Below are 27560 nucleotides of genomic sequence, written 5' to 3'. Positions count from 1 at the left end.
TAAAGTTGGTTATATTATTCCACTACTTTTTTTCACATCTTATAAAGTTAGTTACATTATCCCACTACTTTTTTTCACATCTTATATGAGAGAAACCACCTCTCTTGTGTTTGCATCTATTTACACAACTTTTTTGACTGCAAGTGGATGTCATGGAAACTACTTATATAATGCATATAATTGCAACTTGTTGCATTAACTGCCTATTTGCATTTTGCTACCAAACACTGTTTTGTGGGTGGTTACATGGAAATAGATGCAATTACATGTAAATACATCGAACCAAACAGAGCATTTAGTATCTCTTCTAGTAGCATATCTCTATTAGTAAAATACACCATAATTAACCTAGCCTTTTAAATTAGACCAGCCTTTTTTCTACCACCTAATACCCCTAATTAAATACAAAAAAATATTATTCAATGTCTTTAAAAAGGACTATTTCGTCATTTAATTTTTTATTTCTATTTATACCCTTCAATTACAACACACAGACAAAGGAGTTTTATGTAAATTCAGGGCAAAAAACAAATCCACGCCTATATTGACATGTACGCGGTGTTGCCTTGCCATTAATACCCACTTAAATACCATTAATACCCACTTAACTACCATTAATACTGAGTTCTTTCAACTTCCCCTCCTTTCTTCATGAACTCTTTCCAGTACTGTTTTTTTCTTTGTTTTATTATTACCTGAATCTGTTCAGAGCCATAAGCTTTGGAAGTTTCCTCTTGAAAAGCTTCCATGGCCATACTCGCTTTACATAAACGCGCCTTTGGTGAACCCGCAAGATTTCAAATAGAAACCCACTAAACTAGTCTTCTTTGACTGAAATTTAGTCCTAATAATAAAACAAAACAAATGTAAATAGTTTAAATAAATGAAGTAAAGAAAATGGGTATAGGTAAAAGTAAAGTACCTGGAAGTAGTTGAGAAGAGAGAAGAGCGAGAAAGTAGGAATGAGGAACGTTGGAAAGAGTGAAGTGAGGAAGAAGAAGAAGAAGTGAAGAAACGAGAGGTGAGAAGACGAATGGGTATACGATGGGGTTTAATGAGTGCCATTGAAGATGAAGAAGAAGAAGAAGAAGTTAATAAAGTTTCTCCAATCTTTCTTCTTCTTCAAATTGGTGAAGGAGTAGTTTTTTCTATCTTTTTTAAAATTATGAAATTGCAGATAACCCCTTTTTTTTTTTTTTTAATCTCTGCTCTTTAAAGTTTAAACCCTACTTTTTTTTTAATACACGGGGTTTTTGGCATTTGGCGGTCCTAATATCGAAACGGGTAATAACTTGGACTTTTGTTGGGTTTGACTTATACTGGACTCGGGTCGAAGATTTAGAAAACTTGGGCTTGGGCTGAAGACGAATTTGGTCCACATATTATATTCTTCGGTCGAGAAACACGTCTCAAATCCATTTATACCACCAGTTACTGCCGTTAAAACTCAAAACACATATTGCCCAACTCCTAAGTGAAATAGAAGACATAAAGTTATGGTATTAGTCTTTCGAATATGACCTTCTATTTCTTCCACAACTATTTTGCAATATCTTTTTTGTCCTCCGTGAATGTAAACACTAATCTTTGTAGTGGAGAAGAGGAACAAGAATAATGCATATCATCAACACATTGAAGATGCGCAGAAGAAGCGAGGATGCTTATAGGAATCAGAATCTCTACTCTAGTTTAATTTAGATTTCACAGTTGCTTAGTTTTACTTGTAAAATACTAAAATGTTAGATGGCTTACAATAATAAAGACTGAAAATAGATAAGAGTCCCGATCTTAAAAGATCGATCTCTTGGCACGTGCTCTTTAAGTTGAAGAAAAACGTCATGCCCCTTGCTATCGTCATTTAACTTTTTTTTCCCAAACAAAGAAAAAAAAAAAAAAAGGATGTTACATCATCCCTTTCTCTCTCGATGGTTTTTCTTGCTCTCCCCACCTAATCCCTCTTCAAAATGTGTTACTACTTACTACTACCGCCTTAGAATTGAAACTCATATGTGTTGCCGTTGCTAATGAACAAAAATAGAAAAAAAAAATCATACATATTAACCATCTTTCGAAGAGATGTTTGTCAACAAATGTGATTTCGAGCATTAGTTCATAATTTGTTCCTTTTCTACTAGTGAGTTCATTTCTTTTCTAAACTTGTCACTATTTTATTTAACCCTAGATCTATTTATGGAGCAACCACATCAAAATAGTGATAGTCCAAAAATTTCTTGTAATGTTGTTGAGGACTATTGTAATAGTTTTAATGAGGAAGGCATACTCGAATTTGTTACTGAGAATCAAGAATACCATGGTTTATTTGAAGGAGATGAGCATCTTGAATGGGAAAATACTGTCGGAGCCAATGCTAAGAATGTTGAAAGCGTCGAAAATGGTACTGGAGGCGTTGAAATGGATGAGGACAACGAAGACATATATGTTAAATAGCATACAACCTTGTGTTGGCATGGAATTCGATTCTCCAAAAGAAGCCTATGATTTTTATAATTATTTTGCAAGGAGGACAGGATTCAACATTAGAAAATACACTATAGGTAAAGCTCAGCGTAACAATGAAATCACAGCTCGGTCATACTGATGTTCACTCCAAGGTTTTCGCAACGCTACTAGATCAAAACCGATTGAGCAGAGGCAGAGAAAAAGATCTGATACAAGAATTGGGTGCAAGGCTGTCATGTCGATAAGAAGAAATGAAAAGAAAAACTGGGTTGTCACTCGAGTTATTGAGAAGCATAATCACAACCTTGCAACTCCAAGTAAACGGCACAAGCTTCGGTCTTCGAGAAAGGTACCAAAAGAACAAGAACAAATGTTGGGGAACATGCAATTAGCTGGGGTGAAAGTCAATCTTATGTTGCGTTATATGGGTGTTGAAACTAAAGGAATTCATAATATTGGCTACACTGAAAGAGATGCTAGAAACGTTCTCGGTAAGGTTCGAAGACATGAGCTTCGACTTGGAGATGCGGAATCTGTCTTTGAATTTTTTGAGCATCAACAAATGTACAACCCATCATTATTCTACTCAATCCAAATGGATCCGAAAGGCCAAACCAAGAATTTCTTTTGGGCTGATGCACGGTCAATGATGGATTATCACTATTTTGGAGATATTATTTGCTTTGATCCTACTTATGGGACAAACCGGTACGGTATGCCTTTCATCCCAATTGTAGGTGTCAACCATCATTACCAAACAACAATCTTCGGTGGTGCATTGCTTTATAATGAATGTATGGAGTATTTTGAATGGGTCATCAAGGCATGGATGAGGGCAATGAACGGTAAGCAACCAAAAGTAATTCTAACAGATCAAGAATCTGCAATTGGGAGAGCTATTAAGAAAGTGTTACCTGATACACACCATCGTTTTTGTCTGTGGCATATTATAAAAAATGCAATCGGGAATATACGTCACGTGATTAACTCAAATCTAGGTTTTTGGGATGCTTTTGTTAAATGTTTGTATGGGTATGAGACTGTCGAAACATTTGAACTTGGTTGGAATGGGATGATTGGAAGGTACCAGCTAGGAGAAAATAAGTGGTTAGCAAATCTATTTGAAAAGCGAAATAAATGGGCTTCAGTTTAGGCGTGATATATTTTGTGCATCTATGTACACGACCCAATGGAGTGAGAGTATTAATGCGTACTTTGATGGCTATTTGAAGAGATCTTTGCCTTTGATAACATTTATGAAACAGTTTGAAATGGCTGTAGTATGCAGGCGAGATGCTGAAAATGATGAAGACTATGAAAGCAATTATACCAATTGTGCTTTTAAATTTTCTATGGTAATTGAGAAGGAAGTTGTTGAAGTTTACACGAAATAAATTTTTGCAAGGTTTCAGCAACAACTCCAATAAGGTTTTTCTTATCGCCAAAGAAAGATTGAGGAAACCGGTACAAAGTTCATGCTTCATGTGTGGAGGGATGGTCATGATCATGCATTTCGATCCGTGACATATGATTCTTGTGATAATACTGTCACATGCAGTTGTTTGTTGTTTGAATTTGCTGGATACTTGTGCAGGCACATTATGAAGATATTTGTAGTTGTGGATGTTTTGAACCTTCCAGAAAAATACGTGCTTAAAAGATGGGCAAAGGATGCGAAATCTGGATCAGTGACAACCAAAGATGGAGAAGAAATGGTAGATGATTGTCAGTACAGTAAGGTTTAGCCAACTCTGTCGTGAAGCCGTTAATATAGCAACTAAAGGTGTTTCATCAGTCGAAGCATTCAAGGTTGCAATGAAGGGTTTCTACAATCTTTTAAAGGAAGTTGAAGCGACATTCAAAAATGTGGAAATCAGCCCATGAAGCAAATTGGAAGTGCACCGAGTGAAAAGTTGAGCCAAACGAAGTCTGGAATACGTATTCGCAAAGTGAAACCATTGAAAGATCCACCCATTATGAAGCATAAGGGGCGACCAGGAAGGCAAAAATCATGGACCAACAATAATGGCAAGAAACAAACAAGAACTAATCCCGGTCAAGCTAAGGATATTAAGAAACTTGCCAGGTTTGATTTATAGATTATGGTCATTATTTGCTCGTGTTTGTTAACTTGTAATTGTAGTTTGTAGTGATATGCATTCTTAGTTTGTGCGGTCAACAATCTTCAAGTTTATGAGCTAATGACTTGTCTCATGGTAGCATGAACATCAACCTTAATGATCCTAGTGAGGTGATAATCTTTCTGCCTTGTTACAATTATTTATACATGTTTGAATGTTTGCAAAAAAAATTCTTTGAGTACTCAGCTCATTTTATTCTTAGATTACTCTTATTCTTATATTAATATTTTCATGAAATTTTATAGGTTTTGCAGATGAGTTAGAATCGACAGAAATCATGCATGCATTTTGGTTATGTGAAAGTGGGAGATGACTAATGACATTAGATATTCGTCATCACCTACGTATTATATTTTATGAAATTGGAAATTGGAGGTGTTATGTAACTCCCATTTTGGTACTTCATGTTTGTGATCTTTTTTTTGTACTAAGCCGCCTCACTATTTTGAATGAATATAAAGATTGTGAAGTACATATTTGTGGTTGTTCAAGCACATTCTCTTCTGTTGTTATGTATGTTGGTAAAGGATAAATAATGAAGTGTGAAATCCAACTGCCTAGATAACAACGTCTATCACACTGAAATGTACTAGCAAGTTTTTTTTTTACAAAGATGTACTCCTAGGTTGCGACACTGTAATATTCAATTACGGCAATGTATATGTACATGTTTATCTAAGATTAAATTACATTGATCACTGTTCATATTGAATAGCACAGTTCCAACATCTTATTACCACGAACATGCTGCATAAATCTTCAAAGCTAACAACAACAAACGATATACGTACTACTACATTTTATTTACTTTATTTTTTTTCCCTAAGTTAGTAAGTTATGCTCAAATGAAAAAGATATTACAAGAAGGTTGATTGGCTTATTTAGGAGTACATTTTCTAACTAGCCCGATTCAATCAATAAATTTCGTTGCTGAGACTTGAACTCGGTTCTATCGGGTGAGAGCTGATTATCCTAATGAACTAGACAAATTGATTACGTTTTTTTACTTCTTCACGTAAAAATTGTTCATGACTTATCTCACTCCTATAAATCCCTTTACTGAATTAGATACACACATTTTAACATTCCATTATATAATATATATATTTTTTCTTTTGAGTCTCTCCGTTTTTCCTTCGCTTGACTTTTAACTTACATTACATGTTCATGTTATATCAAAATAGTATTGGCAGCCTAAGGTTACAGTTACAATTGCAAAATGTGAAAACGATTGTCGAAATAGTAGAACAAGTTATAGTTACTGATATCGCCCTTTAACTACGTTAGAGATTGAATCTCTTCTTTGGCGAAAGTGCGAATTCAAAGTTTTTTCTTACTCACGATCTTCGTGTTCATATAGTTGGAGTAAGGATTCAAACCAACCTAAAGTCTAAGACCACTTACAACTTGGTTTTTACTCTTTTAGGGAATTAGTGAGTAAGTTTAAATATGAATATATTAATACTAAATATTTGGTTCTTTTACTACACAAAAGTTGAAAATCATTAAGTTACGTAATCATGTATGTAACTAAAACACAATACAATATTACTAAACAAAAACGGAGAGTTAATTCTCCTCATGTGAAGATTACTTTTGTTATTTGATTTTAGTAAGTGCATTAAAATCTTCCTAGAACTCATAGACAAGTCCTACTAAAAGAAAACTTGATCCCTAACAAATATGGCTCATCTCTAAGCTCATACATGCTAGCATGTGGAACCAAGCAATGACTTATCTCTAAGCTCATCACTTGATCCCTAACTAGACTCTACACCAACTATCATTTTGGGATAGGATGTAGGCCTAGTTGTTCTTCCCTAACACTTACTAAACCCAATAACAAGACTTTTCCCTCACATGAGTATTTTTAACTCCTCACAAAGGGAAAGTTAGCTCATGATCCTTGGGCTAAAACTAAAACAAGTGAGGACTGTAAAAAGAGAGAGAGATAAAATAAGAAGACAATATTTATATAAACTCACTTGCTTTTAGATTTATTTTCAACTAGAAGAAAACCAAAGTTTCCTCCATTAAAACTATTACAAACTTTTTTTCCAAAACTCAAAACTAAATAAAATTTAAGACTAAGGAACTAAAATAATACAAGGTAAGGAAAAGAAGTCAAGGAAGTAAATGGAGTGTCCCCCCTTGTTTTGTTTTCTTCTCCATTTGAAAGAAATCTCATTTCCTCCCACGTGAAACATCAAACCACATTTACTTCATTTTTATCCACCACATTAAAACAAAGTGACACCTTGCCTTTTTTTCACTATTAACACCTGATCTAAATAATTACATGCAAGGTGTCAACTTTGCACCAATAATTTGGCATTTTTGTCTTGACATGCTCTATGATTGATGACTCATCAAATCTTTATGGGCCCAAGATAGTAGGTCCACGCGGTGATCAATTGGCGATGCGGTCTTTTGGCAATTTTACAACTTCCCGCCTATGCGCAGAGTTCATCGCCCTAATTGTCTGAGCAGCTCACTTGTCGCATTCGGAGTCCTGGTTCAAGAGGTAGGAGCTTCGGAAGTTTGATGCTTCTGTGCGGATTTGGAAGAATTCATATATACGTCGTTCCCCGTGCTTTAACGCAGGTTTAACCAATGTTTTCATGTTAACTGCGAATACCTGCAAAAGTACGAAAATATACTTATTTCATGATTATTAAACACATAATTAACCAAATTTATATGTCTCAATGGGGTTTCATATTACAGTTTTGGGTGCTTATCAGTTGCAAAGAATATATATTGCAAATAAATTGTCGAAAGTCCATACTACAATACATGCTTTCTCTAAAATAGACATATCCACGTCCGTTAATGGACATGTTTGTGGGCAGCTTATATAATGTCTTGCACAGCTGATACAGTGTCGTAAAAAACACTGCTTATACGGACGACACCATATAAGTTGTGCAAGACACTATATATATAAGTTGCCCATGAATATGGCCGTTTTAGAGAAAGTTTGTCATACTATATTGTCGAAATATTGCAAAAAGTTACAATTGCATGCAAACAAATATTTCATTATTCGATAAGATAGGGTACTCGGTATATTTTTGCATCAACTACAACAATTGATAAATTTAATTCTTTTAAAAACTATCGTGCTATTGTTAATCCTATTATTCTAGCTCCAACAATCACTACATCAAACTCCAACGCCAACGATGGCGATGAATTGAAGCTGAAACAATTGGGCTTAAAGTATAGTTATTTTTTCTAGTACTTGATTTGGTTGTGATCTTGTGCAAGATATGAATTTGTTGACGTTACTATATATATATATATATATATATATATATATATATATATATATATATATATATATATATATATATATATATGCTAGCTTGTAGGCCCGTGCATACGCACCGGCTCTTTTGAAAACATTTAGATTTTTTTTAGAAAATTGGGACTACCGTTTTAGTCACTAACCCGTTTTAATTTTCTAACAAATTGTTTTTAATGAAGTTTTAATTAAGTTTTAAAAACCTGTTTTTTCAATTGGGAGAGAGATTATGTTTTAATAGGAGAAAGATTCACGCTTTAATTAGAAGTGTTAGAATTTGTTTTAATAGGAGAATAATTCCCATTATAATAGGATAGGAATTCCCGTTGTAAAAAAAGATTTCCGTTTTTCAAATAGAAGAGAAAATTCTGTTTTAATAGAAGATGACATGGAATTTTAATAGAGCTCGAAAAATACCCCTTGTGGGAGCTTTAATATTAAGATATAGATATATAAAGTTACAATTGCAAACAAATATTTCATTATTCGATAAGATAGGGTACTCGGTATATTTTTGCATCAACTACAGCAACTGATAAATTTGATTCTTTTAAAAACTATCGTGTTATTGTTAATCCTATTATTCCAGCTCCAACAATCACTACATCAAACTCCAACGCCAACGATGGCGATGAATTGAAGCTGAAACAATTGGGCTTAAAGTATAGTTATTTTTTCTAGTACTTGATTTGGTTGTGATCTTGTGCAAGATATGAATTTGTTGACGTTACTATATTATTTATATTTATTTTTACGTTTTTTATTGTCGGATTTGTTAGACATGAAATTATTTATTTTTACTATGCCACCCACCCATGAGGTGCGTTTTGGTTGTTGCAGCGTTTCTTGTGAACACACTTTGTAGTGGAGAATCTAAAGCTTAAATGACGGCAAAAAAATTTCACTCAAGTGCCAGACCATGACAAATTGCACTTGTGGAATCAAGTACTATTTTCATTCGATATATCATATATGGTTAGCTAGATAAAAGATAATTCAAGTGAAATTGTGTAATGCTATATTGGATCCTACAGAGAACTCTGCTCAATGTCCCTCTCATACATAATTTTATGCTATGATCATCTAAGAGCTTCAAAGAGATAAATTTTGGTATGATTTAATTAAATATGTATACTTGTCGTTTAAAAGTATCTTAGCAAGAGAGATGCAAGTAAAGCATCATCTTACTTTTTTATCTCGAAGAGGAAGTTAATGCCTTGGGAGAAAATAGAAAAAAATATCTCTTTGTTATAAATGACGCAAAACACTTGTCTGAAATCTGAATATCTCGTAGTGATGTCCACGACATTGCACCAATTACTCCGTTTTAACACTGTGCATTGGAATGAGTTCGTCATTGACAAAGAGTGTCAAGATTCTTTAGGTCTTCATCCTTGGCATACCAATTAGGTATCAGCCTTGATGCATTGGAATGAGTTCTGGACTGCTTATTGTGCAGCTTTAATAGCTTGGTGATTCATGCCTAGACGGGAACAGAAGTGCCTCTGCAGATCAAGAAGGTTGGGATTATTAAGATAAATAGGGAAGAAATCCACATATTAAAGAAGCTTAGCATGTACCCTTTACGGTGCGAGGCTTATATTCTTGCTGACAAGCAACAAACATACAAGCAGCCAAAAATGCATCTCGATTTCCTCCCCTCGTAGACTTATGGTCTACTACTTTCTTATATATCTCATTCGCCTGATCCTGCACAAAGCCAATAACAATAATAGATGTAAATAAACACAACATTATCATTCAACAAAAAATTGAACAACTACATGAACTAGGGTTTAGGGTTTACAATTGCAAACAAATATTTCATTATTCGATAAGATAGGGTACTCTGTATAATTTTGTATAATGGTTTCGGTGATTGTTTTCGACGACAATCATCAGTACATTGTCGTTTTTCATTAACAGATTATCGTTTACTATGTATGTATTTGATGTCAATATTCAGAACTACTAAACGCAATTCGACAACGTAATAGTGCAAAACCGTAATGTACTCATGTACAAATGCCTAAAATTGGGATAATGGTAATGGTGTTAGAACTTAGAACACACAGAAATTTTTGTAGTAGTGATGGAAATCCAACTACGGTAGATAACAATGTCTATGTCTATCTATCACTCAAAATGTCATTACTGCAACACTACCCGGCTTGCTCTTGATCAATTGATTAAAATTGACTTTATCTTCCATTCTCTTATTAGTTTTCTCTTATAAGTAACTACGTCAAGTTGAATCAGGTATAGAAATGGAGTGGGCATAATAAACTCATAACCACTCAGTATACTTCAGTCTACGTATTGTGTCGATACAAAATAACAATATGGTGAGAGCAAGCAATTAATTCTAAAATTTGAAAATGGGTTCATAACTAGCTCTTCCTATTAACTTAATCTACACAATTTTCTGAAAAACCCACTAAAGAACAAGCTTCATTCTTCAAACATGACTAGAACTTAACCACCTAATTAGATACAAAAACACTATACTGAGAATACATAAGCTTAACTTTAAGAATAATTATAAAATTGATAATACATAAGATTCATTCTTCAAACCCAAATCACATACTCAATAACACCAGGCCATGTTCGGTTTAGTTCAAAAATAGCGATCCATTTCATATGAACAATGAAATTACAGTCCAACAATGAAATTACAGTCCAAGTAATTAAGCTGTTAGTTACAAAAAATGAAAATGCTTACCATCTTATACTTAATTTGAACATGTATTTCCTGCTCTCCTATCTACTACAGTCTCAAGGCACACCACCACACAAAAACTGAGAAGAGTTCAGAGACAATTACCTGACAAAGCACCTCAAATGAAGAACCAATTAGTCAAACAGAATGGAGCAACAACAACACAAAGGGGATTTGAAGGCGGTAAAATTATTAAAATTTGGAGAGAGATTTAGGAGAAAAAAGAGCGAGAAAAGCCCTTGATGGAGGGAGACAAAGGGAGAGACTTTCACTGTTCATCGTCTTTCCCACCTTAGCTTTTTTTGTTTTGTTTTTGGTTTCTCAGTTAAAGAAGAAAAAGAGTGACGAAAGTAGGCCGAATGATGCTTTTCTCCAAGATAAAGCACGTGTTGGGTTTAGCATCACTATGCAATCTAACAGTTTAGATGCAGCAGGTACCATAATGTTAAGAGATCGATCTTTTAGTATCGCGACTCAATAGATAAAGGATTGTGCTCCATTGGGAGTGGAGTCAGCTTGCCTCTAGGGCTAGACCTAAACAACATCTTTAGGAGAGATACTAAAAAAATACCAAATATTTGAACCAAACCAAATACCAAACCAACACCAACACCAACACCAAGCAACTTCAGGAGAAACATCAAATATTCGACACCAAACCACGCGCGGCTTTCGCAAAATTGCGCAAGAGACCAAGCCCAAGCCCACACGGTTTTCGGTAACCGCAACACATCAAAATTTGGTATTTTAAACAAGGTTCAAAATATCGACGATATATCCGATATATCGCCGATATATATCGGTATTTTGGTACACCGATATCGATATTTCCGACATATATCCACCGAATATAGTACCCTTTTTTTCCGATATATATCGGAATTTCCGATATAAAAGTTTATATCGCCGATATAATTGATATATCCGATATTTACGATATATATCGTTTGACTTTTTGACCATTTTTAATATAAATTCGATATTTCTAATATATTTCCGATATTATATGTCCGATATATTCGATATTTCCGATATTTTAAATAATTTGGAATGGTCACCAAAAAAATGGATATATCCGATATATCCGATATATATCGGTTTTTGGGTACACCGATATATTGATCGATATCGATATTTTGAACCTTGATTTTAAACACTATGAGACAGAGGCCCAAACTAACACCAAAGCCCACGCGGTGTTTGCAAAACCGCGCGGTTTATCCAAAGCTACGAGAGAGATTTAAATGAAGGTTGCATAATAACCAAGTTATGAATGTTTCTAAACAGTGTTCTATATAGCTCAGAAGAACATAAATGAAGGAAAAATTACATATAAAAACACCGATTTAATTTCTTATGGTCTCTCTATCTCTTTCATATTCATTTATTTTGTAAAAGATGTGATTAATTTTACCTTTCATTTAGACCGTCGTTAGAGTAAGTTACGTTCTCCGTGAATCCTAGTACCAAGAAATGTGTCTCTAATAGCGTGCAATTCTCTACTGACATCTCGAATATCCATTCTCTCTGACGGTGATTCCACAGAACATGCAACCCCAATTTTGACTATTGTTGTCATGCACTCTAGCAGTTTTGTTCTTCTATGACCACCAATTCTCATACTATTATTATCTCCTAAAGTGTCATCTCCTTCAGATAGAAGTATTGGATCTACAATCTTTACAAGTTGATCTTGCAAACCACTACTAGCATAGTTATGGAGGCTTAAACCGTCTTTAAACATCTCATCGGTTGGTCTCCTTCCTGTGGACATTTCCAACAGCATAATTCCATAACTGTACACATCACCTTGTGTAGATGCATCAACTCCTATACCATATTCTGCAATATATACATCAATCACTAGTTTCCATACAACCATATATATATGTGTGTGTGTGTGTGTGTGTGTGTGTGTGTGTGTGTTAAGAGCTATTGGCTAGCAAAAAGAAATTGAAAAAAAAAAATAGTATTCATTCAATATAATGATTGACATCCATTATACTACAGAGATTGAAAAAGTCCTCATCAGTTAAGATATTAATAGAAGTAAACAAACTAGCTCAATTGCCACCACAACCATAATTCTTTCATCCCCGATCTTTTGTATTTTAACTCAACAAATATGGACTGAAAAGAAATTAGATCAAGTTGATAGTTTTCATTCTCTCTAAACAGCTTTTTATTTGCACTAACAATTCCTTCATTTTTCCTCTTTTAAGATATCTAAATAACTACACTATAAGCTACGGAGCTGAAAACATCCAACTATCCAAAGACCTCCTGTACCCATATCAGCTCATGTAACTAGGCTGTTAATAGCGTCGAACTTATCACAGGGCTGGCCTTGAGATTGTAGTGGCCTAAGAGAACTTTGGAATTGTGGCCCTCAATATATGCCCAAACACACAATTAGATTTAATTTGAGCGAAAAAAGATGAATTTTTCGCACTTGTCTGTTAGTCATATCCTATTTGAAAGCAAATTCCTATTCAAAAATGAAATTATTGTAGGTAGACTAATGTATAGATACATCCATTATGAAGTGGCCCTAAACTTTGTTAATATTGTGGAGGCCCCAAGCAGTTGCTTGTGTGGCTTGTGTTCAGGGCCACTGACTTAACTCATGGAAAAAGAGGCAAAAGCAATTGAGTTTCAGTAAAATGAGGTTGCACATAAAATTATAACTAATGTGGTGTACCATATATTAAATTCATGCATTTATGAATTGGAAAAAAGGACTGAAATCAACATATGTCGATATTGAAATTCCAACCTGGAGCAGCATAGCCAATAGATCCTTTTATCCCTGCTGAGGTACTTTGATTATCATGCAAGTTCTCTATTGATCTCGAAAGAAGCTTTGCTAAACCAAAATCACCAACATGAGCTACCATATCATCATCAAGAAGCACATTGCTTGGCTTTAGATCACGATGAATAACCAAAACGTGCACTCGTGATGATGAAGATAGATAAGCGCAGAAGCAACATCAATGGCGACATTTAGTCTTTGAAGTAGGTTCAAATTCGATTCTTCATCTTGTTCACTGATCTCTTGATGCAGCCACTTCTCTAAACTTCCATTTGGCATGAACTCAAAGACTAGTGCTTTAAATTCATTTCCTTCATAATCCATGCTAGAGCAAGAGGTTAGAATCTTAACAAGATTTCGATGGCGGATATTACGCAATGATTCACACTCTGCCCTGAAACTCTTTAGTGCTCCTCTCAATTGAAGCTTGAACACCTTGATAGCAACAACAGATTCATATTGGTTGAGCATTCCCTTATACACACAGCCGAAACCACTTAATCCAACAAAATTATTTGGAGAAAATTCACCCGTCGCTTGAAAAAGATCCCCATAATTGACCTGAATATGTTGATCACTGAATGATTGCGAAGAAGCCGTTTTAACTTTACTTTTTCTTCTCAGGTAAAATATAAGAGAACATGATGCCAACAGAATGAACACGGCCACACTAATCATAATTGCCATTTTGGAAGGATCGGACCTTCCATGCTTTTTTTTCACCTTGCTTTTCAGATTTGTTAAATGGGCATGGCGGCAATTGCAGTTCACGTATACCTCCACAGAGATCAGAATTTCCAGCTCTTGAAAAATTGCCCGCAATTTTAAAGATTCCGATTCATCGGTACCTCACCTTCAAATTTATTGAAGGATAGATTCAATAATTTGGAGATACGAAAGTCCTCCCAATATTTTGGAATTTCACCGACAAATTGTTGCTTGATAGATCTAACTCTTTGACATTCTTTAAAGAACTCAAAGATTGAGGAACTGTCCCTTCAAACAAATTATCGTCCAAGTACAACTTTTTCAGACTCAAACACTCACCAAGAGTATTAGGTATTAAACCAGACAACTTATTTCCAAACGCCTTGATATCAACAAGATTTTTTAGTTTTCCTACTTTCAAAGGTAGGGAACCAGTTAAGGAGTTCACAGAGAAGTTAAGATAAAGCAGAGTGGGAATATTAAATATCTCTTTTGGTAGGGTACCATTTAGGTTGTTTTGTTCCAGATCCAGTTTTTGCAATTGAATTGGCTAAGAGCACCAAGACCTGAAGGACTGTTTCCTTCCAGTTCTTTCCTTCCTAAAAACAACTGACTCAATTTAGTATTGTTTGCGAGAGAAGATGGGATCGGTCTGGATAATTTGTTTTCGGACATATATAACCCCCCTGTAAACTACGGAGTTTTCCAATAGAAGATGGAATACTACCGGAAAAGTTATTAGACCCGAGATCTAATATAAACAAACTGACCAGGTTCCCAATCCCTTCTGGGATGATTCAAGATATTTGATTTTCTCCTAGATACAACTCCTCCATTCGGTTGGAGAGATTGGTAATAGAGTTCGGGAAAACACCTCCAAAATTGTTTTCGTCCAAGCCCAATATCTTTAGATTACTTGAGTTGGTCAAATAAGTGATAAAACTCAAATCATGAGCTTCTCCTGTTCCTAGATGATTGCCTCCAAGACCTAGCCATTCAATAGTTTGAGGGAATTGAAAATCCTTAGGAACTTGTCCTTTGAAATTGTTTTGGTAAATATCAAATATTTGAAGTTTAGAAGCATTAGCTAATGAAACTGGGAGTAGTCCAGAAAGTTGATTTCCAAACCCCCAAAAACCAACGAGATTAGGAAGAGTGATGCCCATGTCTGGCGGAAGACTACCACTAAATTGATTATATCCAATTACTAAGTGATTCAGGGATGAGATGTTGAAAATTGTTAAAGGGACCTCTCAGTTGTTTTTTTCATTAACCAATAATACAAGCTTTGACAATGAGCCAAGCTTTGCCGGAATATTCGCTAACAATTTGTTCCTATTTAAATTAACCAATAATACAAGCTTTGCCGGAATTTCTCCTTCGAAAGTTTTATCCGACAGATTGAGTACTTGAAGACGAAACAACTGACCAATTTCTTGTGGGATATCACCGTAGAGTTGATTGTGCTGTAGGCTGATGAGCCTTAGGAAAGTGAGGTTGCCAATATGAGGCGATAACGATCCAACCAAACTCTGGCGGGAAAGATTCAAACTTATGACTCTTTGATGACGCTTGCCGCATGTAATGCCTTGCCACTGACAGAAATGAAAAGATTGGTTCCACGAGCTTAAGCCGCCTTTAATTTCATCTCTAATAGCGATTAGAGAGTGAAGATCAGTCTCATTTCCTGAGGTAGCCATAGAAGGTTTTGTTTGTGACATCAATTGGTTAAAGAGTAGGAAGATGATGTAAAAGTAAAGTAATGTAAATGCCTGGTTTGAAATCATCTTTGCGAATTGTATAAACTAAAAGGTATGTGGTGTAGTAATATATATAGGAGCATTGCGAATTGAAGTGTCAAGATCTCCATTAATGTTGCCTTTGAAATCACCCGTTTCGGCCTTTAATTTTTTTCTTGCCTGTCAACTTTCCGTTGATAGAAGAGGAGCAACAACTGGTTTTAAATCTTTGAATGGATGGTTTTTCTGGAGGACGAAGACAGAAACGAGAGGAAATAGTCCAGCAGAGATGATGATATGGTGTTTTTGCTCCATATATTTTCTCAATAAATATTTCATTTAAAACCTAAAAGTAATACTCAAAGTTTAAAATCAAAGGGCTTCTCTTAAGGCGTGGTGTAGTAATATATTGGAGCATTGCGAATTGAAGTTTGGTTGATTTACAAATGTGAATCCTCCCTTCAATTTTTTTCTTGTCTGTCAAGATCTCCATTAATATTGCCGTGAAGAATAATTTGGTAATCTTGGTCTTTCTCAATCTCAATCCATTTTAGCATTGCGAGGTGTAGTTGGTCTTGCCTGTGAAGATCTCCCTTAATATTGCCGTGAAGAATAATTTGGTAAACTGGGCCTTTCTCAATCTAATTAATATCCAGAAGCAGTCCCCAGGCGTTGTACAGGAGCATGCCTGACTTTATTCGGTAATCTATCAATGGATTGCAGAGTATGACTTGGGTTCAGCGGTGTATACACGAGGGGATGTTTACAGTTGTGGTGTACTTATTATGCTAGAAATGTTCGCCGGAAAGAGATCTACAGATAACATGTTCAAGGAAGGACTCACCCATCATGTGGTCTGTAAAAAGGCTTTACCTCACCGGGTGTTGGACATCACAAATATGCACATGCTATCCGATGAAAATCATATTGAAGATGGCATTCTAAGAAATCAAATCAAATAATGCCTGAGTGTCTTAATTAGAATCAGAGTCAAATGTTCAGAGGAACTAATTGTTATGTAAACGAATGCGGAAGTATGACAATTGGACAATAAAGATTGAATGTGGTGATAGAATCGGCAAAAACAAATTAATCAAAATATTTACCAATGTAAAGCGAATAACCAATAGAAGTGAAGATAACATTTACGTAGTTTAGCGTTAGCCTAATCCACCGAGCAAAAGAGAACTTTACTAATCAAGAGAGAAACAAAAAGTACAATCACTCACAAACGAATTCGGAAGAATTCACAAACTCTCTCTCTCACAAAATGAACCTCACAATCTCTCAAATTAAACTAGCAGAACTTGTGCTTCTAGCTTACAAAGTTGAGCATACAAATCTCACAAATCAGTCTTGTACTGTTGCTTGTTTCCAATATGAATTTGGAAACATCCAAATTCAAGTCCACCCACCATAAACTAACACTAATTACTGAGAGAATGAACACTCAAGATGTTCTCAAATAGCTGCGTTTGGTTGAAAAAGTTTTTCTTTCAGGTTAGAAGTGAAGGAACTAAAAATGAAATTCTGCATATTGTATTTGTATGGGTCGTATACATGAGCTAGGAGGTTAGTGGTAACAATGGGACCGGATGCGGTATAGTATGGGGAAACAGGTTGCATAGGATCAGATCCGCAAAGATCCCAACCGGTCCGAACGGCCAGCTGAGACGGGAGAGAGGGAGAGCAGAATCATAACTGCAAGATAACTGCCGCGATACGTGGAGAGAGGAGAGAGAATGGATGAAGGAAGATCGAGGGACAGGGAGGAGAGAGAAAAAGGAGGAGAGGGATAAAAAGAGGAGAAGAGAAAAGAAAAAAGGAAAAAAAGAAGAAAACAAAAAGAGAGAGAAGAGCAAGGACTTGATACTAGTGAGATTATAGGTTGTAATAACAGTTTATACATTTGGCACCGTCTGTGGGGATCTGAGAGAAAATGGCTACAGTAGTGAAGAGAGGAGTAGGAAGACCTAAGAAGGGAGCAGTCAGAGAAACTAGTGAGGAAGTAGAGAGTGCTGAGATGGAAGGGGTAGGAGAGGAAGAAGTATCAGACGTGGCGGCAGACGCCACCAGACTTCTGCAGGAGGAGATAGTTAGGTTAAGAGATGAGAATGATGAGTTGAAAAAGGAGAGGGAGATTACACGGGGTGGAACGGAGCATGGGGATCCCAGGGGCAGTGAAGCGGAAAGGGAGAATGTAGAGTGCCCGCTACCGGACGTCGAACCAACAGTGGGCATTACTTTAGGGGTAGTTCAGGCTATGATCGAGAGAGATAGGGAAGTGAATCGCGTAGCAGATAGAGTGAACCAGAGCGCGGCACAGAAGGAGGTAGCGAGCCTCAATAAAAATCCGCTGGCAGATTCAATATGGAATTCTGAAGTACCTAAGAGGTTCTCCCAGCCCAGGTTTGAACGGTATGATGGGAAAGGAGACCCCACTGATCATTTGCACCATTTTCAGCAGCAAATGCCGTTATGGCAGGAGAGTAAGTATGATGGGCTCTCGGCCAGATGATGTTCCCGGCCAGCCTTAAGGGGGGAGCCTCAGACTGGTATTACCGGTTGGCTTCGCGGAGCATTAAAGGGTTTGAAGAGCTGGAATGCGCATTTGTTGATCACTTCATTCACCAGAAGAGAAGGGTGGTTGACATCGCGGCTCTGTTCAACATCAAACAAAGGGCCGCAGAATCATTGAGGGAGTTTGTATGCAGATTCAAGGAGAAGACGCTGAGAGTGGAAAGTCTGGATGAACATATGGCGGTCATAGCCTTCCAGCATGGTTTAAGATCGGGAACTAGAGTTCATGAGTCGGTATCTAAGATTGAAATTACTACGTTGCATGCTCTGCATCCGAAGGTAGAGAAATACATACGATATGAGGATATAATGCAGAGAACGGCAAAGGAACAGAAGAGGTCGGGGAAGGCAGTGCAGGAGGTTGAGAGATGATCGAAAGGGTAAAGATAGAATAGAGGACAGAGAGAGAGGATCTTACAGAGGGGAGAACCGAGGGCCAGAGAGGACACGAGATCGGGGCAGAAGAGAGGTGCGAGAGAGGAAGCCATACCGCGAAATGGAACAGACTCCTCTTAACCGACCATTAGAGGAAATCTTGTCTCTAATTAAGGAGCACCAATGTTATGAGGGGCCGCGGAGTACCCCAAGGGAGATAGAAGGGAAACCATTTTGCGAGTATCATCAAATCAGAAACCATGTCACGAATGAATGTTATGCCTTGAAGTGGTTAGTAGAGAGGATGATTGAAAAAGGAATGCTCAGAGAGTTTGTCGCTGAAGTGCGTCAAGCCGAGAGAGTGCCAGCTCCGGCTAGGATTTTGGGTACAATCAATGTCATCTTTAGTGGAGAGACCCTGGGGAGGAATGCACACAGGGACAAGGTAAGAAAGACAGCAAGCCTACGACAGGTGAATGAGGTGGTGAGTGTACCACGGTTAGTTAGTGGAGCCGCGACGGCCGACGGAATCATTATGTTCACCCCGAAATATTTGGAGCCGATAATTTCGCCGCATGAGGACGCCTTGGTGATTACCATAGCAATGGGAAATTATCTAGTTCGGAGGGTGTTGATAGACTGTGGCAGTTCAGTTGATTTGTTGTTTAAAGGGGCCATGGAGGAGATGAGCATCGACAGAAACCAGTTGAAGGTTCCTCAAACCAATTTGTATGGGTTCAACGGCAGTATGACAGAGCCCATAGGGGAGGTAACGCTGCCGGTGACCGCAGGCTCGGCGACGGTATTCACTAGGTTCATGGTGGTGGACACTGGGTCGCAATATAACGCAATTTTAGGGAGAAAATGGATTCATGAAATGAAAGTCATTCCATCGACATATTACCAAGTGATCCGCTTCCCCCTACCTAACGGGGAACATATGAAATCGGGGATCAAGTGGTATGAGAACATCCGCCAGATCACGGTGAAGAGATTGGTCCGAGGAACAAAAGGGAAAGGGCCATCTCGGGGAACAAGGATTCGCCGTAGCAACTACTGTGAAGCGGCGGTGACAGGACAAAAGCGGTACGCCGTTGGGACCGAAGACGTTGGATGCGATGGAAGTAGTTAACCTGGGAGTGGGAGTTGAAGAGAAATTTACATCCATAGGGACTGATTTGCCAGAAGAATGGAAAAAGAAGCTAGTGCGGTTCTTGACAGAAAATTCAAGTGTGTTCGCATGGGCGATTGAAGATATCGCGGGTTTAGACCCAGAGTTTGCATGTCATCATTTGCACATGAATGAAAGTGCTAAGCCAGTTAGACAAAAAATGAGAAGCTTACGTCCCAAATATGCTGAGGCTATTCGCGAGGAGGTTGTACGATTGAAAGGGGCGCGGATAATAAGGGAGGTAGAATACACAGAATGGTTGTCCAATGTAGTCGCGGTCACGAAAAAGAACGGCAAGGTCAAGATGTGTGTTGACTTCACGGACGTGAACAAGGAGTGCCCAAAAGATTGTTACCCAATGCCGCGGTGGATGAGTTAGTGGACAGAACTGCAAGATTCAAAGTGTTCTCTTTCATGGACACGTCCATGGGGTATAATCAGGTTGCTATGCACGACCCGGATCAGGAAAAGACCACGTTCGTGGTGGAGGGTGGCACATACTGTTACACCAGGATGCCCTTTGGTTTGAAAAATGCTGGGGCGACAATCCAACGATTAGGAGAAAAAATGTTTCGAGGGAAGATTCGAAAGGGGATGGAGATATATATTGATGATATGGTGGAAAAGAGCATGTCGGAGGAGGAACACTTGGAAGGTCTTCAGGAGACTTTTCATATACTGCAGACGCAAACTGAAACTCAACCCCGAGAAATGTACTTTTGGGGTAACTTCTGGAAAGTTCTTGGGTTACATAGTTACACACCGCGGTGTAGAGGCGAATCCTGAGCAGATCAGATCGCTGATAGAAATGCCGTCCCCTTAAAATGTGAAGGAGGTGCAAAGTTTAGCAGGGAGAGTCGCGGCACTTAATCGATTTATTTCAAAGTCATCGGATAAATGTCGACCACTGTATCGATTATTGAGGAAAACACAAGACTTCAAATGGACCGCGGAATGTGAAGAAGCCTTCCAAGAATTGAAGAATTATCTAAAGAAGGCGCCTTTATTGGCGCGGCCAGAACAGGGGGAGAAACTGTATTTGTATTTGGGGGTTTCGGAGTACGCGGTGAGTTCGGTCTTGGTGCAAGTCGTTGACAAAGTAGAAAAGCCAGTGTACTTTCAAAGCAAGACCATGTTAGAAGCAGAGACCCGATACAGCCGAATTGAGAAATACGCTTTGGCTTTGGTATTTTCTGCCCTAAAGTTGAAACCTTATTTCGAGGCGCATTCAGTGATAGTAATAACAAATCTGCCTCTCAAGCAGGCATTGAGGGCAGAAAAGTCAGGAAGAATGCTAAAATGGGCGGTAATGCTGAGTTGTTATGAAATTCAGTACCAAATCAGAACCGCAGAAAAAGCACAAGCAATGGCGGAGGTATTGGCAGAGTTCCCAGCCGAGGACCCAACGTGGGGAGAGGAGATGGTAATAGACCACGAAGGAGAGTCTTACCGCGACCCGCTGGACCCATGGGATGCACGGAACGGGTGGAGAGTTTTCGCGGATGGCTCTGCTACAGATACAGGGAATGGAATAGGTGTAGTCCTGGTAACTCCTGAGAATACTAGGCTGGAGTTATCAATGAAACTGGGATTCGCGGCTTCAAATAATGAATCAGAGTATGCAGCAGTTATAGCGGGTTTAGATTTGGCACAAGATCTGGGCGTGAGCGAATTATCTGTTTATTCTGATTCTAACCTGGTGGTATGCCAAGTGAATGGGGGATTTGTGGCTCGCTGCCCAAGGATGGCAAGATACTTGGAGGTCCTACAAAGGAAAGCGAGCAAATTCAGTAAGATTAAGTTTACCCATTTAAATCGCGGATAAAATAGACATGCCGATGCATTAGCTTATGTCACGGCGGTATTACCTGGGGCGGAGGGGCGATCTATTGAAATAAGGGTGTTGAACAAGCCTAGTACCATGGAAGGAGAGTATGTTTGTCTTACCACGGAGATTGATCCTGGTTGGATAACTCCCATCAAGACTTTCCTGATGGGGGTAGAGATTGAAAACACACAGGAGAGGCGTAGAATGGAACAGGTGAGCCAAAGATACACTTTACTAGATGGGGATCTATATAGAAAAAGTTTCGGCGGACCAATGTTAAAATGCATAGGGCCGACGCATGTTCAGGAAGTGTTGACCGAAGTGCACGAAGGGGATTGTGGAAGTCATTCAGTGGGGCGAACAACCACACACCGTTTGATCTCGCAGGGGTACTTTTGGCCACACATGAAGAGAGATGCCACAGAATATGCCAAAAGATGCGAAAAATGCTAGAGGTTTGCACCGCTGATTCATCGCGCTACCGGGTCAATTATTAACCATGGTGCTCGGCCATGGCCGTTCGCCATGTGGGCATTGGATATAGTTGGACCGCTGCCGATGGCAAGCGGTAAAAGGAGGTTTATGTTAGCGGCAACAGATTACTTTACCAAGTGGGTGGAGGGAGTGGCACTGCAACAAGTCAAGGAAGAGAATGTGAACAAATTTCTATGGGAGAATATCATTTGCAGGTTTGGATTGCCACATACAATCATCGCGGATAATGGGACACAATTTACTGGGAAGAAAGTCCAAAATTTCCTTCAAGCGTTCAAAGTGAAGCAAGGGTTCTCAGCCCCCTACAATCCGGAGGGGAATGAACAGGCCGAGGCTTCAAACAAAGTCATTATGGATAACCTTAAGAAAAAACTGGAGGAGCGAAAGGGGGCATGGGCTGAACAGTTACATCATGTGCTGTGGGCATATCGAACTACACCAATAGAATCACCGTTCGCAATGGCGTACAGAGTAGAGGCCGTCATTCCATTAGAAATGAAAGAATCCACGACCAGAACGCAAGCTGTGGAAAGTGGACTGAATGAGAAAATATTAGCCGCGGATTTGAATCTTGTTGAAGAGAAAAGAGAGAGCCCGTATTCGATTGGAGGAATACCATCGCACTCTGCAGAGATAGTATGATAAACGAGTGAAGCCACGGAGTTTCAAGGTGGGTGACTATGTGCTGCGACGAGTTACTCCTGCCACCAAGAAAGAAAACGACGGGAAGTTGGGGCCAAACTGGGAAGGTCCATATGTCATCAGTAAGAAGGGTACATCTGGAACTTATGGATTACAGACTACAACAGGAGAAAAGATAGAGAGACCGTGGAATATCATAATGTTGAAAAAGTTCCATGTCTAGGACCTTTGTTCAGTCTTTTCGTATTTGATAGCGCACTCTTTGTATTGTTTATTATTATGACTATGAAATAAACATGCACTTCTTCCAATCGAATTAGCAGTAGATAATAGAATCAAATAAGGGATGAGTATAGTTTCCCCACTAAGCTTCACAGCGGTTCAAAGAGAGCGGGGGGAAGATCCCTTCGCGGACTGTATGTCCGAATCAAACTGGGGGCAACCCTGACTAGCTTCACAGCTATTCGAAGAGAGAGCGGGGGGGAAGAGCTCTTCGCGGACTTCATGTCCGAATAAAACTGGGGGCAACCCTTACTAGCTTCACGGCTATACAAAGAGAAAGCGGGGGGGGGGAGGAGCCCTTCGCGGACTTCATGTCCGAATCAAACTGGGGGCAACCCTGACTAGCTTCACAGCTATACAAAGAGAGAGCGGGGGGGAAAGAGCCCTTCACGGACTGTATGTCTGAATCAAATTGGGGGCAACCCTGACTAGCTTCACAGCTATACAAAGAGAGAGCAGGGGGGAAGAGCCCTTCGCGGACTGCATGTCCGAATCAAACTGGGGGCAACCCTTACTAGCTTCACGACTATACAAAAGAGAGCGGGGAAGAGTCCCATGGACTTCATGTCCGAATCAAACTGGGGGCAACCCTGACTAGATTCATAGCTATTCGTAAGAGCGGGGAGGAAGATCCCTTCGCCGACTAAACGTCCGAATCAACATGGGGGCACCCTAGCTAGTGTCACAGCTAACTACGTTTGCAAATGAAAGGGCTGCAAACAACTTGGTTAAAATCAAGGTAGCTCCTGGAAAGATGATGAAAAAGATATTGAATCAAAGTTCCATATAGATCAATGGCTTCAATGCATAACGAATCAGAAGAAGGCCGAAATCGAAAAGTATGACAAATAGTAAATTACAGTGCAAAAAGAGTACAACGCAAGTTGATTGACACCTACTACGCAAATGTAGTGTGTCGATGAAGCATTTGTCTAAACACATACAAAAGACATTATTCCTCACAAACACAAAGATAATTGTTCAACACCTAAATTACAAATCACAAAGAAATCCGACGTGTGTTACTGCTAAGGATCAATATTCAATTCTTCATGAGAAGTATTTTCCTCTTCACCGACAGCGGTGCTGGCGTCCTCGTTCATTTCCGCTGGAGAAGGGTCAACATTAGTAATGGGAGTAGTCACATCAGGGGTAGTGGTCTCGGCAGCTTCAAGATGCACAGTCGATGATACCAAGGATGGTGTATCTGCAACGGAAGGAGGCGATGGAAGAAGTCGACCTGCAGCGCTAAGCTGATCGAGTTGTTGTTGTAATTCACGTGCAATCTTCTTCGCAGCGAGACTCCGGAATCGTTCCGCGGCTTCTTTTACGGCCTTGTCTACAGCAGCTTGAGTGGCAAGTTTCTCCGTCTCTTTGAGGCTTTCCAGTTTAGAATTGACCCCCACTACGTAGTCATGGTGCTTGTCCTCAGCCACCTGGAGCTCCTTGTGGGCCTTGATTGCCGTGATCCGCAAATCATCCCTATCCTTCTCCAGCTTGGCATACTTTGCTTTCCAGCCATTAGGGCCATGTATTTCCTGCTTCGCCGCCTCCAAATTCTCCACGGTGCTGGTAAGGCCGCGCAGCACATAGCCAATATCTAGACTCAGCTGCAGAGACACATTGGGTATAAAGGGTAGTACAAAGGATAATGAGCAAGTAAAGTTAATAACACACACCTTTTCCCATCCAGTGTAAATGGAGGCCCTATGGGAAGCAACGGTACCAGAATCTCCATAGGCTTGATCCCGAGGGAGGTGAGAGCTGAAAAAACAAAGAGCGGCAAATAAATTTGGATTTTCCAAAGCCGAAGTCTGGCGTAGTGACATCGCGATCCCTAGCCTTGAACTTGGGATGCCAAACTCGACGGGCGGATGTTAAAGGACCAAACTGAAAAGGAATCCGTCCTGGGGCGGGCTGAAAATATATAGCGGACCGCGTGAAGGTTCATTGCGGCCAGTAGTATGAGGAGGAGCAGTAGAAGAAATTATGGCCTTTTTGGTGGGAGGGCTCTTGTTTGAAACTTCAACAGGCGCATCTCCATCAGAGTCACTGTCCCAAAGCTTGTACTTGTTCACATCCATAGCGGTAGCAGAAGGGGGAGTGGAAGTATGGGCAAAATCGTCTTCCCACTCAGCCACACGAGAGTACGAAGGAGGAAGGGTGTCCGCAGTAGTAGTCTTAGTTTTAGCAGCAGCGGCACGTTGGGCAACAGCTCGTGAATGAGAGATTTTGGTGGTATAGTTGAAGGACTTGTGAGCCGGACGTTTTCTTTTTTGAGGTGGGGATGGTTTGGGCTTTCTTTCTTTGGGGGGTGGCAGACGATAGAGGGGGCCTTGGTATTTGCCAATGTCTTTTAGAGAAGGGTCAAGTAATAGAGGAGTGGCTTTTTCCGGATCAATGCCGAGGACTTCGCACTGTGCACTCCCTAGTTCGCGAAAGGATTGGAAAATTTCTGAAGTAAACGCCGTTGTATATCTGGGATCGCGAATCGGGTCTCCAACCTACATCACCAAGAATAAAGACAAATTAAATACAAGTGAGACATAAATACCGCGACTCAAAACGGCTTACTTACCACTTGTTAGGAAATGGAGATGCCTTAGAGAAACTTCCGAAGGGAGGTCCGCGGATAAAAAACTCCCGGACACATACAACGGATACTGGTGCCACACCTTGTCAGAAGTGGTGATGTGAAGAATAAAAGACTTCTTTTGTGGACGAGTGCAGAAAGATTTATATCTCACACTCCCAAGTTTAGTGCTTTTCTTTATATAGAAGTGAGCAAGGATATCGCAGAGTTGGATTTTGGGGGAGTGAGTCTCATTGTAGTGGTTGGCGGCATACATAATACGCCAGAAGTTACCTATGTCTTGGCACGGAGGAATGTTGAAATGGTTACAGACCTCGACGTCAAGAAGAGTCAAGGGAAAACGCGAAACCGCCGGCTTATCCGTCCTACAAGATGGCGGCAGATAACCGCGGTGTTACCAAGTGAGGAAAGTGGGTGGCGCATTAACCGTGTTCGAATAATGTCACTGGGTATGCCATAAGCGGCTTTAACGGCATCTAGGTTGGGTCTGCGGTAGTAGGATGGCGGGGGAGGCAGAGAAGGTTTCCTCCCAGAAGTAGATGGAATGGAAACGATGGGCTCCCGTAGAATCGAAGCCGGGGATTCAGATCGGTCCGCGGAGTGATGGCTAGATCTAGGGGTAGAGGGTCCAGATTTATCAGATTTGGTGGCGGAGGATTGGGTGGCGGAGGTAGCCTCCGATTCCGATACAGACATGATGGAACCAGTGCTAAGAGGGAAGTTTAAAAAAAAATAAAATAGATATGCAATCTTAGAAAGGAAGAAAGTGAGGAAGCAGCACCCCCAAAAGCGAATAACACAAATAATGAGAGGAAAGGAAAACAAATTAAGGGGGAAGACAAACCTGTAACGAGAGAGAGCCAAGGCAATGGAGGTCGTAGAACACGAACCGTGCTGGAGAGCTACTGGAGGAAATAACAGGGGGAAGAAGTGGGAAGAGTTTGAAGAAAAGGAAGTTGAAAAGATGGTGAGGGTTTGCTGTTTTGGGGGTTTTGAGAGAAGAGAGAGGTTTGAGCAGGATTTGAAGGGGCAGGGGCAAAAGGGTACTAACCAACAAAAGAACCAAGGAAAGGGAGACACGTAGAGTCTCGATTTTCGAAGAGGCAAAGTACGAGGCGCGTGCGCCGTATTTCAAGGTGGCAATACAGAGGAAGCACGTGGAACACGTGCTGGGAGAAAGAAGATAGGGGGACAGAGTGGCAGGGTCAGGAAAGAGAAGTATACCACGAAATGTGTATGAGACGCGAAATGTTAGTTCTAGGCTCCATTGTTGTTCGCGGACCATCAATAAGACCGAGAGAGGGCATCTGTATGGGTCGTATACATGACCTAGGAGGTTAGTGGTAACAATGGGACCGGATGCGGTATAGTATGGGGAAACAGGTTGCATAGGATCAGATCCGCGGTATCCCAACCGCCTGGGAACCGGCTAGCTGAGGGACGGAGAGAGGGAGAGCGGAATCATAACTGCAAGATAACTGTCGCGATACGTGGAGAGAGGAGAGAGAATGGATGAAGGAAGATCGAGGGACAGGGAGGAGAGAGAAAAAGGAGGAGAGGGATAAAAAGAGGATAAGAGAAAAGAAAAAAGGAAAAAAAGAAGAAAACAAAAAGAGAGAGAAAAGCAAGGACTTGATACTAGTGAGATTATAGGTTGTAATAACAGTTTATACAGTATTCGTAGTTTAGGTTCTACAAGCAT

The 27560-nt window shown here is 39.5% G+C and overlaps 3 protein-coding genes, 1 long non-coding RNA gene and 3 pseudogenes across 4 annotated transcripts in view; 3 read left to right on the top strand and 4 right to left on the bottom strand.

Annotated features, from left to right (window-relative positions):
• Window positions 1-1726, bottom strand: part of LOC147484591 (uncharacterized) — a 36357-nt gene extending 34631 nt beyond the window's left edge. Inside the window, exon 1 of the mRNA XM_086575866.1 lies at window positions 923-1726. Within this exon, the coding sequence (XP_086431992.1) occupies window positions 923-1065 (143 nt within the window). The 5' untranslated portion in view covers window positions 1066-1726. The remainder of the gene's footprint in view (window positions 1-922) is intronic.
• Window positions 1727-2984: 1258 nt separating this feature from the next.
• Window positions 2985-4344, top strand: LOC147484590 (protein FAR1-RELATED SEQUENCE 5-like; annotated as a pseudogene).
• A 4792-nt stretch (window positions 4345-9136) lies between these two features.
• LOC147484589 (uncharacterized) lies at window positions 9137-10738 on the bottom strand. Its single transcript, XR_015203507.1, has 3 exons — window positions 10634-10738; window positions 9489-9618; window positions 9137-9413 (listed from the first exon to the last, which is right to left on the bottom strand). It is a non-coding gene; the product is annotated as an uncharacterized LOC147484589 (long non-coding RNA).
• A 2098-nt stretch (window positions 10739-12836) lies between these two features.
• LOC147484588 (putative LRR receptor-like serine/threonine-protein kinase At3g47570 pseudogene) lies at window positions 12837-14318 on the bottom strand (annotated as a pseudogene).
• A 4-nt stretch (window positions 14319-14322) lies between these two features.
• On the bottom strand, window positions 14323-16005 carry LOC147484587 (receptor-like protein 18; annotated as a pseudogene).
• A 2401-nt stretch (window positions 16006-18406) lies between these two features.
• Window positions 18407-18844, top strand: LOC147484586 (uncharacterized). Its single transcript, XM_086579770.1, has one exon. The coding sequence runs from the start codon at window positions 18407-18409 to the stop codon at window positions 18842-18844; it is 438 nt and encodes a 145-aa protein (XP_086435896.1).
• Window positions 18845-18968: 124 nt separating this feature from the next.
• On the top strand, window positions 18969-19979 carry LOC147484585 (uncharacterized). The gene has a single exon (XM_086579769.1). The coding sequence runs from the start codon at window positions 18969-18971 to the stop codon at window positions 19977-19979; it is 1011 nt and encodes a 336-aa protein (XP_086435895.1).
• Window positions 19980-27560: the final 7581 nt, after the last annotated feature.

Source organism: Coptis chinensis, chromosome 8 (assembly GCF_015680905.1).
Source record: "Coptis chinensis isolate HL-2020 chromosome 8, ASM1568090v1, whole genome shotgun sequence".
NCBI lineage: Eukaryota > Viridiplantae > Streptophyta > Magnoliopsida > Ranunculales > Ranunculaceae > Coptis > Coptis chinensis.
The sequence above is the reverse complement of the archived record's forward strand: the minus strand, read 5'-3'. Positions and strand labels throughout refer to the sequence as shown.

Excerpts from the sequence above, each read along its gene's own strand:
- LOC147484586 (XM_086579770.1), top strand. The coding sequence starts at position 18,407 with ATGATGTTCCCGGCCAGCCTTAAGGGGGGAGCCTCAGACTGGTATTAC.
- LOC147484585 (XM_086579769.1), top strand. The coding sequence starts at position 18,969 with ATGGAACAGACTCCTCTTAACCGACCATTAGAGGAAATCTTGTCTCTA.